Source organism: Helianthus annuus, chromosome 5 (assembly GCF_002127325.2).
Source record: "Helianthus annuus cultivar XRQ/B chromosome 5, HanXRQr2.0-SUNRISE, whole genome shotgun sequence".
NCBI lineage: Eukaryota > Viridiplantae > Streptophyta > Magnoliopsida > Asterales > Asteraceae > Helianthus > Helianthus annuus.
In genome coordinates this window covers 168,015,363-168,027,600 of record NC_035437.2, presented here as the reverse complement: position 1 = coordinate 168,027,600, position 12,238 = coordinate 168,015,363, and the positions used below count along the sequence as shown (strand labels likewise).

Genomic DNA, 12,238 nt, shown 5'->3' with positions numbered 1-12,238 from the left:
TAGCTGGGCTGTGCCTATTGTAGGAAACTTCAGTTTACCTACAAAAACTGATGAATTTAGAATAAATAACGCAAACTATTTTTAAGTCAAACAGCTGATGGAAAACTTTTTAAGCACTGCTAGTAATTAAAACACCGATAGTGATTAACAAAACTACGTTTAATTGCTCAAATTGAGATGCGGGAGATCTGCAAAGGATTACAAATGAATCAATGCACCAATAAACAATAAATCAAAACGTTAGAAATACCAAAAAATAAATCACACCAATTTAAGTTACATTGGTGATGTTCTAAACTTTTGTACTGGTAGCACCTATCAACACACCTGGTATCACCTTTCACATTTCCATCTCCTCAACAACCGTCCGGCAGAGGTTGCTTCTAATCAACAAACTTTATAAACCAACAAAAAAGCTTTAGAAAGACAAAATACAAAACATATCAAAATAAATCTACTCGTAATCACATGATACAACAAAGCAAACATACCAGAGTCACCGATTAAGAGGAGCTTGTACAAAAGCGTTCATCGAGTACGATAAGAAACCCTAGGAGATCTGTTTCTTCTTCTGAGGATAGAAAAGGTGTAATCATGTTCAGTATAAGAAAATAGATAAAACGAAATAAAATTTCTGAATAAAAAAATAGATCTTACATGATTATTCTCTTCTTCAATCACTCGACGGTACATGATTTAGGGTTTCAAACGCAGATGTATCCAATAGAAGTAACCTCTGCCGAACATTGTTGAGGAGATGAATATGAGAAGAAGAAGAAGAAAGATAAACATCAGAGAGGATAAACATCGATCGGAATAGAGCAGAGCAGAGAGAGAAAAGAAAGCATTAGCCCTAAATGAGTAAATGAGGGATGATATAAATAGAGGAGAGCAGTGGTACTGTTGGGCGGGAAAAGAGAACTGAGGATGCCCTAATTAAGTGACACGTGGCCCAAATAACTTTCATTTATTATATATAATAGATTATAAAAAGTTGTTGTGAGTGGAGGATAGTGAATATGTTAATGTTCATCTGTATATTTGGGGAGACAGCGTTCACACTTATTAATTATATATATATATATATATATATATATATATATATATATATATATTTAAAATAATTGTAAGCGGAGGAGAAATAAAAAATAATGAAAAAAGTATAAAAAATATTATTGAACTGATAAAGAGAGAGAAAATATAGTGATTAAAAAAATAAAGATAAAGGAAATGATGTAAATACTCTAAGAAATTAACCATTACGGATGGTGTCTTTTTTTTGAAAAGTACATTTCAATAGAAACCACCAACCCACGAAATGGGGCGGCCACACAACAAACACAAGAACTCTACATAAATACAAAGTTACATCACTTGGTCCAAGATACTGACCTAACTTTTAGGGGGTGTTTGGTGTTGCGTTTTCAAAATAGATTATGTGTTTTCAAAATAGATTTTGCGTTTTCAAAACTGTGTTTTGAAAAAGCATGTAGGTACATGCTTATCCAAAACTGCGTTTTGAAGGCAGATAATCATTTTTTCATCCAAACACCTTTTTAGATTATTTATGTTTTACAAACGCAATAATCAAATAATCACTTCAAAACGTAATCCAAAACACTCTCTTAATCTACTTCTAGCCCAAAGAAACCCTACCGACTTAATTTCGCTAATAATATCTTCCACCCGAACTTGATTATTGGAGAATTTAAAACCATTCCTAGCACAACCCGATTATGACAATCCCATGAGAAAGCTCTTTAGCCACACATTTCAGCCCGACATGATCATGAAGCTCCAGCAACTCTCTAACAGTGTAAGCCGCAAATGGGCCCACTCTACACCATCTCGAAATGTGATGCCAGACCCTGCTCGTCACCAAACAAGATTTGAAGAGATTGTTACTCGTCTTGTCTCTCGACCCACAAGGAGGATAGGGAACGTCATCGATCTCAATATTTCTGTCTCTGAGCGTCGTTCCCATTTTCAGCTCTTCGAGTGAAGATGTTGCATTTCATAGGAACCCATTTGCACCACTTCATCACAAAACTATTAACTATATATTAAAGATAAAGGTCGGTGGGTACTGTACCACCAACCCTAATCTCATATTCTTTTGTTTTACTCTTGAAGCCCAATTGGGTTTTTAAGTACCTTTTTGTTTTTTCTAGAGACATGTGTGTTTGTGGTGATGACATGTTTTTCTTTCTTTATTTATTTTTTTTTTGTTTTTTCATTTTTATTCTAACACTATTTCATAATATGATGTATTCGAAAAGGTTTTTGTTGAATATATTTTAATGTAGTTTTTGTTTCAAAACAATGCGAGTCAACGATATAAAGTTTTATTTTTATGTACGTTTTAAGTTGCACTTCGTTTTGTCGTAAATTTTGTTTGGAAACAAATCGGATGAAATATAATACGTTTTTGATTCGACGATATAAATTTGAATTACTGTACGTTTCGACGTAAGTTTAGTTCGGAAACAAGCATGGTCGATTATAGTCTAGACTTTATTACGCTGTGTACAACGCCAACACACGTGAATATTTTGTATGCATTTTGATTTGGTCTACGTTTCAACGTAAATTTTGTTTGAAAACTAGTCGGGTCAAATATAATACACTAAAAACTTAAAACCTTTAAAATATCAAAAGTAACTTCCAAAAACAACCACAATAAAACATTTGAATTTTCAAAAATAAAACATTCAATTTTTCGTTTCAAAAGTCTCCATCCTTCTTTTGTGTTCTTCTCTTTCAAACCCAAATTTCCTTTTTTCAGTTTCAGTTTCTGCAACCCATCATCTTTTGATCCAAACCCTAAAAATTCAAATCCACAAATTCAACTTCAAATCAAACCAAACAAACATGTATCACCAGTCATCTCAGCACTTCGATTTGGAACAAGACAATACTACTTCAGGATTTAATGGTGGAGAACAAACTTCATGGCTTTCCGGCGAAGATCTCCGCCCTAATTCGCCGTCCCACCACCGGAATCCTGCCGCCAATAACGTCGACCGGCTTCTGTACAATGATCTTGTTCAGATCGTTCCTCTTGTTCAGTCACTGATTGTATGTTACTCTCTCTCTCTCTCTCTCTCTCTCTCTCTATATATATATATATATATATATATATATATATATATATATATGTATCTCTCTCACGCACAGTTATGATTGTGTTTGTGTATATTTTGAATTTTGGGGATTTTAGTGATGATATATGTTACAAGTGAAGCAGATAGGGCTCTTTTGTTTGGATTTATATTGTGTTTTATGCATACTTTAATTGGATTAGGGTTTGTTAAATTGGGGATAGGGTGAAGGGGGAGCCTTTGGGATAGTGGTTTCGGGTTCATCGGGTTGGACAGGAGCACCACTGCAAATGGACCGGGATGGGATTCCGGTTTGGAATTCTTACTGGTGAACCCGATGTTGAAGCCGAAGAGATGACAGTTATAACAATTTGCGTTCGTCATCGGGTTCAATTTGGGTAAAAATGAGGTGGCACTCTCTCATTGGTGGGTTCATTGAGTTCAATTAGGGAACATTTTTGTTTTTTTTTTAAATTGTTTTCTCCTGATTATTGGAAATCCTGAACTCGATACGGGCGTGTTTCTCTTTGTAGGATCGAAAGGCGACTAGTTCGTTTACTCGTAGGGGGTCAATGATCTACACAAAAACACCGTCAAGAGAATCAATCTCCAATAGGGTAATTAATTATTCTCACTTTGGAACAGTTTAAGTTATATATATATATTTTTAAATTGTGTTGAAAAGTTATAATCTTTGAACCATTATCTTTCAGATGGCTGAAGGAAAAGGTAGAAATGCGCAGTCGATTCCCGGGAAAAAGCGCAGGGAAAACGGTGGTGATGAGCAAGTTGGAGGTGGTGACGGGGCTTCCATTTTTTCCTCAAGTACGCTGTTGACAAAAGAAAGGGAAGAGTTGGTGGAATTAAGGGAGAAAGTGGACGATTTGCAGAGAAAATTGTTGGAGAAAGATGAAATCTTGAAGGCAGCAGAAGCTTCAAAGAGCGAAATGAGTTCTGTGAATAACATGCTCAATGAAGTGAAGAAACAGGCTTCGGAAAAGGATGCTTTACTGCGGTCTACTCAAGCGCAACTAGCCGATTTAAAGGTATGTGTAGATTATGTTGTTGATACTAAAATGTGTAGATTATATGTTGTTGATAACCTGCTTCATCACAGATTAAACTTGCGGATAAACAAGCAGCTGTAGAAAAGTTACAGTGGGAAGCAACGACATCCAACAAAAAGGTGGAAAAACTTCAGGAAGATTTGAACGCCTTTCAAGGAGAGATGTCATCATACACTCTTTTATTCGAAGGCTTGTCAGAAGACCATTTTACCCTCCCAGACCAAGACTACGATGTCAACCCACATGGTGGTCAACTTCCTGAACTAGTAAGCTATCGGCCACTTAAAAGTTAAAACGTCCTCATTGGTTCGTTTTCATTGCAAGATGTATGTATACTTTTATCTAAATGGTTTATGTTAATGATATGGTAGGATGATATGGATGAGTTGGAAATGAGCAAAATGGAAGAAGCACAAGAAGCTTATATGGCTGCCGTTGCGGCTGCAAAGGAGAAGCAAGATGAAGAATCGATCAACATAGCTGCGAATGCTAGGCTGCATCTGCAAGCTTTTGTTCTAAGAGGTTGACCGGTGTTAAAGTCAACAAGTTCGGAGTTCCGATGAATGTGGGAAACCCTTGTGGTGTAATGTTATTTTTTTAGTAACTTGTGTAAGTTTGGATTACATATCCAATTATCCACCTGTAATGATTATTCTCATTCTCTAACTACAGAACATGACAAGGGAATATACTGACATGTGTGTATATCAGTTTCTCTGTGAATCGAGAATCTGGTTTGACCTAATCAGTGTTTGAATGTCATTAGTCAAAGTCAAAGTCCAACCCTTAATTCAAATGCACCATGAAAATATGTATGCAGAGTTGCAAAGAATTTAAACCAACGACTAGGGCTGCAAATGAACCGAACGGACACGAACGAGACCTTGTTCGTGTTCGTTTGTTAAAGAATATATATGTTCACGAACGGTTCATGAACACTTACCGAACAAGATTTTATGTTCGTGTTCGTTTGTTAAGGAAATAAACTTGTTCGTGTTCGTTTGTGTTTGTTTGTTAATTTTAAGCAACAAACGAAAACAAACGTTGACGAATACAAATGGACAAAACAAACACAAACACACGTTCATGAATAGATCATATAATACACCAACACTTATTAAATATTTTATTTTCGGGGATCTTGTAATATTTAAATAAAATATAAAAACAAAACACTAATGAACTATCGAACACAAACGAACACGTTACCGAACGGTCATGAACATAAATGAACGAACGCGACCTGTGTTCATGTTTGTTCGTTTAGCTAAACGAACGAAATTTCTTGTTCGTGTTCTTTTGTTTAATAAATGAACGAACACAAACGAACTTCCCGCCGAACGGTTCACGAACTGTTCGCTGAACGTTTGGTTCGTTTACAACCCGACCAACGACTCTTTTGGTAATTAGTAATTTGGATTAACGTATTTTGCCAGAGATTAAAGAGCTGGATGGAAAGAAAGTTCAAGAGATAAAATTAATGTACTTCTGAAGATACTACATGTGTTGGTACTTTCTTAATAACCTCTTCTAAAATCTAAATAAGAACTTTTTTAAGAAACGATTAAAACTTGAGAACTTAGTTACCATTAAAACTTAAGCAGGTTAACGAATCAACCTGTTTAAACGGGTCATGCTCAGGTAACAGTCGGGTTAATGGGTCAACCCGTTTCCTAAAACATAACATAGGCACTCTTTTAAACCAAGCATTTAAGGTCTCTTGTGAAGAAAATAATAACATATGTTGAACTTATTGGATATATGAATGTGAAATACAATGACCTCCTTTAACTTGATTTGGTAAATGGTAACAATGATTTGGTACAAAGTACCCAAAAAATAAGTATGCTAGCAGACCCAAACTGATAATAAATTAGATAATATCCTGAGCAAATTAGCGAAAATCCTGAGGCTTGCCAACATTTATATTCTTCTCTTTCAAGAAACCCAATATAGCATTTTTCTGCCAACTCTTAAAGCTCCTGCATTTGAACATAAAACCCAAAAATTATATTAATCTGAATATGCTAAAATTAAGAAATAAACATTCAAGTAGAACTATAGCGCGATAAGGATCAAGTGTGTTTTTAAGTTTTAACAATTACAAAAAATAGTAATTTTTGTTGATTCATCATTGAGTAGGATCAATTTGAGTTTCATGCGTAATAGAGAGGATTCTTGTTAATCTTGAATTATGATTATAAAAACCAAGAGAACACCACAACATTGATACAAGATACCACAATGTGAAGACGAAGAACTCCGAATTTGTCAACAAACTAAAATAATAATACTCAAAAGTTCTTTGAACAATATTATAAAGATCTATTTATACTAAAAGAAACCTAATAGATTAAAGGAAAATTGGATTTAAATAATCTCAGCTTTCTCAATTTGGCTTTCTCAATTTGGCCGATAACAATCCCAACTCAGCTATTAGCCGATAATAATCCGAACTGGTCCACTTTTGGCCGATAATAGTCTGCGTTAAATATAGCTTAACGGAGTTAAGTTTTTTTTCCAAATTACAAACTGATGTTTTAGGGCTTTTGATTAGAACGAGGATATGAGTTGATTGATGAAAAATTTACCTCGAAATTTTCTGCCCCAAACGACGAAAACGGTGCTTCAATTCGGGTGTTTAAACGTCCAATTAACAAAAATCAAGCCGTTTGAAGCATCGTTTCGAGGTAAGTTTTACATAAATCGACTCGTATCCTCGTTCTGATCAAAATCCATAAAACATCCGTTTGAAATTCGGAAAAAAGCTTAACTCCGTTAACCTACTTTTAACGGCGGACTATTATCGGCCAAAAGTGGACCAGTTCGGATTATTATCGGCCAATAACTGAGTTGGGATTATTATCGGCCAAATTGAGAAAGCTGGGATTATTTAAATCCAATTTGCCTAGATTAAATTTTACTTGCCTTCGATACTAGAAGATTTTAACAAGAGCAAGTTAACGAGATAATTCTTACTTTTGATCAAGATGAGCAAGAATTTCTCCCCCTGGGAATGCTTCTTTAGTAACCTCGTATGCAACTTTAATCGCTTCCCTCCAAGTTCCACCTACTCCCGCCTCTCCATTGTCTTCCATTGGCAATGAATAACTCGACAGTAGGTGGCCCACCCAAACATCATCTTTCCTAAAAGATGAAACTTGAGGGGGTAAGATGTAACAAAATTCTTAAAAGGAAAAATTACAAGTTTTGTCTTTTATCTTTATACCACTTTTCAGGCGGTGTCCTTTTTAATGAATGTGGATAGGCGGTGTCCTTTAGTAGGTATTTTGTTGCAAGTTTAGTCCTTTACACCCAACCTAGTTAAAAAACCCTGTTAATTGTTGGGTGTAAACGACTAAACTTGCAACAAAATACCTAGGTAAAGGACTAAACTTGCAAGAAAATACGGTGTAAACGACTAAACTTGCAACAAAATACCTAGGTAAAGGACTAAACTTGCAAGAAAATACCTAGTAAAGGACACCGCCTGTCAACAATTAACAGGGTTTTTTAACTGGGTTGGGTGTAAAGGACTAAACTTGTAACAAAATACCTAGTAAAGGACACCGCCTGTCAACATTCGTTAAAAAGGACACCGCCTGAAAAGTGCTATAAAGATAAAGGACAAAACTTGTAATTTTTCCTTCTTAAAAACCATGAAACTTACAATCATATAACATCTAAAGTGTACCAAAGGTAATAAGGTATTAAGAGTAAGTTAAAAAGAAGTTGGTTAAAAGTGTTAACTTACAGAATAATATCCATATGCCGGGGAACATAGTGTCCACCACCAACCCCTAAAAGGATTTTGTTTTTCCCATTATTCCTACACAATTGAATTTAAGCAAAATAGTAAGAAAAGTTGCAAACTTTATTCCAACATCTTCAAAATACACAACACTTTTTGTATACAACTATATCAACAATGTCTTTTAACTGAAGGTGGAAGATAGGCGGGACAGATAACGGGTAAAAATTCGGGTTTTTTTTTAGTACGTTATGTAACAAGCCGAGCTAAGTTGACCCACAAACAATTTTATGTTTTCTAAAGAGATTATAAATACTTAGGGGCTGTTTGGCAACATCTGAATGGTTAAGTGCTGAATCAATAAGAGGTCTGAACCATTAAGTGCTGAACCAGTAAGAAGTCTGAACCATTAAGAGCCTGTATAATGCCTAACCGTTCAGAGTCAAATGTCTGACCAATTCAGATTAGAGGTCTTAACCATTCAGACTTTGTATAAATCTTAACCATTCTGATACGGATTGGAAGCGTACTCAAATGGCTCAAGAACAATGAGTAATCAATGACGATAAAAACGAACCGAATGGTTCCAAGAACACCGTTCTTTTCTATTAAAATTCAATAAAAGACTGACTCAAACATAAACCCTAGACATCCTATTTATATGATAGGAATTGTAATTCAAAAGGAAACTAAATAAGATAAAATATTAAATTTAAATAAATTAAGAGATAAATAAAGAGGTTGGATCTATCCGCATCACATTCAGAGGCAAATGTCTGAACCATTCAGACATCTGCTCGTGAAACAAACAGTCTGAACCATTAAGTGCTGAACCAGTAAGAGGTCAGTAAGAGGTCTGAACCATTAAGAGGCTTATTAAGAGGTAAACAAACAGCCCCTTAAAGCAATAATTATAATAATAAAACAGTACAATCGCAATAATAACCTTGATTTTTACATAAAAAAAGATTACCTGCGCCAGTCTCCAACAGGAATTCCTCCATCAAGTCCCAGTCCTTTCCAAACTAACTTCAATGCAACATTAGAAATAGATTATAATTGGATTTGCTTTGTAAAGTAAATTCATCTTTAAGTTTAAATTTTAGTGTAGCAGAAAATGTGTCCCTCGCTCCCTTATGAGTCATGACCCTTTACTCATTGTTTCCTTTTTCATCACACATTTTATTTTCATGTATATCATCATGCCTAAAAGGGTTATATAAAATTATAACTATAAGCGAGTTATCTTATCTAACGGTTAAGCTTATGCTAAAAAGGGATACCGAACTAAAGCAATGGCTTGTGCTGCATCCTGCCTCTTCCAATACTCTTCTGTGCTGCCTGATATAATAATAACATCAAACAATATTATTAATGGCTTTTTTTCATCATTGTGAAATATTGACATGACGGGCAAGCGAAAGGGGTCATTTTTTAGTATGAATTAAAGCAGGCCGGATCAAACACTTTTGTCTTTTTTTTTTTTTTTTTTTTTTATAAATAACTATTGTTAAGTATGAGTACAGAAACGATATTATTACATGATAATCCCTTGGACACATTCCCCTTCTACCTAAATTTTATGATTTGAACCCTTTTTAGATAACCACAACCCATTCGTAAGCAAATGGGTCAAAACGGCCACCTCTGACTAAACTAAAACTATGAAAAACCAACGAGCAACCTTTGGCGTTATGCAACAATTAAGTTTTCCCTTTGGAGATACATACCGATTTCTACAAACATTGTGGGAGAATCAGTTAGAGGTCCATGATGTGTGGCCTCCAATGTAACCTATACCCAATAATAATAAAAAAAATCCAAAAATAAAAAAGCAGCCACAACTTAAAATATTTCCAAACAAAAGGAAAACAAGATCTATCATCTACCTGAATTTTGATTGTTAAGACATTAAATAGTAGAGTAAGAACAAAATACATACGCGCTTGTACAAACACACACATATTCAAGTTCAAACAATTCATTCAACTTATACGTTGACTTTCAGATGGTCAAATTTTAAACAGTCTGAATGGTATACATCACAGATACCTCAAATTCAGGAGTCAGATTATGTGATTCTGCAATGCCCTTTAACAGTCGCAACCACGGGCCCATCCGGGCATTTGGAGGTGCAGCCCAGCCCGGTTTGCCACCCGCAGGTGGCACCTCATCTTCTCTCAAATGTGGAACACCTAAAAGACACCACAATTAACACCTAACACTCGATTAGTACACGTATAACATGCGACACAATTCTTGATCCATTCATAAATCATACAATCATATACCAATTGGATGAATAGTTAGTGCAGGCCGATTCGAGGCCGCAGTGTGCCTGCTAAGAAATATAACCTCATCCACAACCTCTCCGGTTGCAGCCTCCCACCTTTTGTCCAAATGATCCTCTCTAACATTGGAGTAATCATGCTTCAATAGTCTTACATCTTTGTTCACAAAACTTGCCATGTCCTACACCAAATAATATAACAACTAAATTAGACTTGTAAACGAACCAGGGCTGCAAACGAACCGAACAAACACGAACAAGACCTTGTTCGTGTTCGTTTGTTAGAAATATATGTGTTCGCGAACCGTTCACGAACACTTATCGAACGAGATTTTATGTTCGTGTTCGTTTGTTAAGGAAAGGAACTTGTTCGTGTTCGTTTGTGTTTGTTTGTTAATTTTACGAAACAAACAAAAAGAACGTTGACGAACACAAATGAGCACAAAATAATGTTCATGAACATAAATGGAAACAAATGAACACAAACAATCGTTCATGAATAGAATATATAATACACCGACACTTATTAGATATTTAATTTGTCAGAATTTTGAAGTATTCAAATAGATATAAAAACTAAAAACACTAATGAAATATCGAACACAAACAAACACGTTACCTAACGTTTACGAACATAAACGAACGAACACGACCTCTGTTCATGTTTGTTCATTTAACTAAACGAACGGAATTTCTTGTTCGTGTTTGTTTGTTTAATAAACGAACGAACACAAACGAACTTCCCGCCGAACGGTTCACGAACTGTTTGCCGAACGTTTGGTTCGTGTGCAGCCCTATGAACCAAGCGTTCGATGAACAGTTCGCTTCACAGTTCATTGAACATTGAACATAAATTTTTATTCATCTAGTTCGTTCATGTTCGTGAACGTTCAGTCATTTATTTGTTCATTTAAGCCTATCTAAAATTAAAATAAAAAAAATTGTTAGAATATGAATCAATTACGCATGTAAAATTTGCAAAACTGAAATTGATGATGGAAATTGAAGAAGAGGATGAACCTGGAGAAAAGGGCCGGGGTGCCAGCCGGGCATGGACAAGAGGGCGGAGGCGGGGCCGATTGAGGCCGGGTCGATGGTGGTCGCCACCACTAGCGTCACCATATTCCGAGAGAATGTGAGGCTGCGGAAACTGGTCAGTCGTCCTGTTAAAAACCAAGGCATTTCGTCGAACACTTGGCGTCTATTTTAAGGCTTTAAACAACTAGGGAAAATGTCTCGTTTGCACCCTTTAAGTATAGAGTGAATTACAAGATGGTCCTAAATAGTTTTTAGGACAATATTTTTAGAAATATTTTATATTATAAGTTTATAACTAGTAAATAAGTAACCGAGAATGCGTCATGTTTGAGGGTCATATTCCGAGCGTCAAACTTCTAATGACAAAATCAACCACAATTCTATCATTACTCCCAATCTCCACAATTTTCTACCCAACAAGCGTACAACGAATTCCATCTCATGCCCAATCAAGCCAACTTGGATCCGTTGCATTTGTCAACCCCAAACCGACACATCCGAGAAGGCGAATGACATAATCGTATCCGAGACACCGTGCAACAAAAAAACCGAAGAAGAACAGAACACAGCGCATAAATATTCAACTAATATGAAGTCAAAAGGTCCTTCAGCATATTACCTCAAATTCCTTGTAGCGACCGCACAAACCACCTACAACAACAAGTACATGAATCGGCGAAGTAGTAAACCTGAGGCGAATGTCTTGTCGAAGACAATTCAAGAAGAATTACTTTAAGCAGCTTAAGGAATGGAAAGTTGTTAGAAATTACTCAAAGTGTGTTGTCGCTCCTATCAGTGGCGGAGCTAGCCCATTAATTTAGGGGTATTCCAAAAAAATTACTGTGCAATCATACAATAATTAAAAAACATTACTCCCTCCGTCCCACTAAATGTGTCTTATTTTGAATTTTGAAAGTCTTTATTTATAAACTTTGACTTTAATTATATATTTTTTGTGTTATATAAAATGTGATGAAAATTAACCCGATAA

At 35.5% G+C, this 12,238-nt stretch overlaps 2 protein-coding genes across 3 annotated transcripts; one reads left to right on the top strand and one right to left on the bottom strand.

Moving 5' to 3' along the window:
* Positions 1-2,725: 2,725 nt before the first annotated feature.
* Positions 2,726-4,913, top strand: LOC110941917 (protein MICROTUBULE BINDING PROTEIN 2C). Its single transcript, XM_022183606.2, has 5 exons — positions 2,726-3,078; positions 3,635-3,718; positions 3,815-4,147; positions 4,219-4,434; positions 4,540-4,913. The coding sequence occupies exons 1-5, from the start codon at positions 2,872-2,874 to the stop codon at positions 4,693-4,695; spliced, it is 996 nt and encodes a 331-aa protein (XP_022039298.1). The 5' UTR covers positions 2,726-2,871; the 3' UTR covers positions 4,696-4,913.
* Positions 4,914-5,883: 970 nt separating this feature from the next.
* On the bottom strand, positions 5,884-11,404 carry LOC110941918 (D-aminoacyl-tRNA deacylase). Of its 2 annotated transcripts, XM_022183607.2 has the most exons (9): positions 11,230-11,403; positions 10,211-10,391; positions 9,972-10,114; positions 9,650-9,713; positions 9,208-9,260; positions 8,893-8,948; positions 7,923-7,997; positions 7,148-7,315; positions 5,884-6,150 (listed from the first exon to the last, which is right to left on the bottom strand). In XM_022183607.2, exons 1-9 carry the CDS (start codon positions 11,389-11,391, stop codon positions 6,063-6,065), a joined length of 990 nt encoding a protein of 329 aa, XP_022039299.1. In that variant the 5' UTR covers positions 11,392-11,403; the 3' UTR covers positions 5,884-6,062. The 2 variants fall into 2 exon arrangements, with proteins under 2 accessions (XP_022039299.1, XP_022039300.1); XM_022183608.2 differs by lacking the exon at positions 7,148-7,315 and having other exon boundaries at positions 11,230-11,404.
* Between the last annotated feature and the right edge of the window lie 834 nt (positions 11,405-12,238).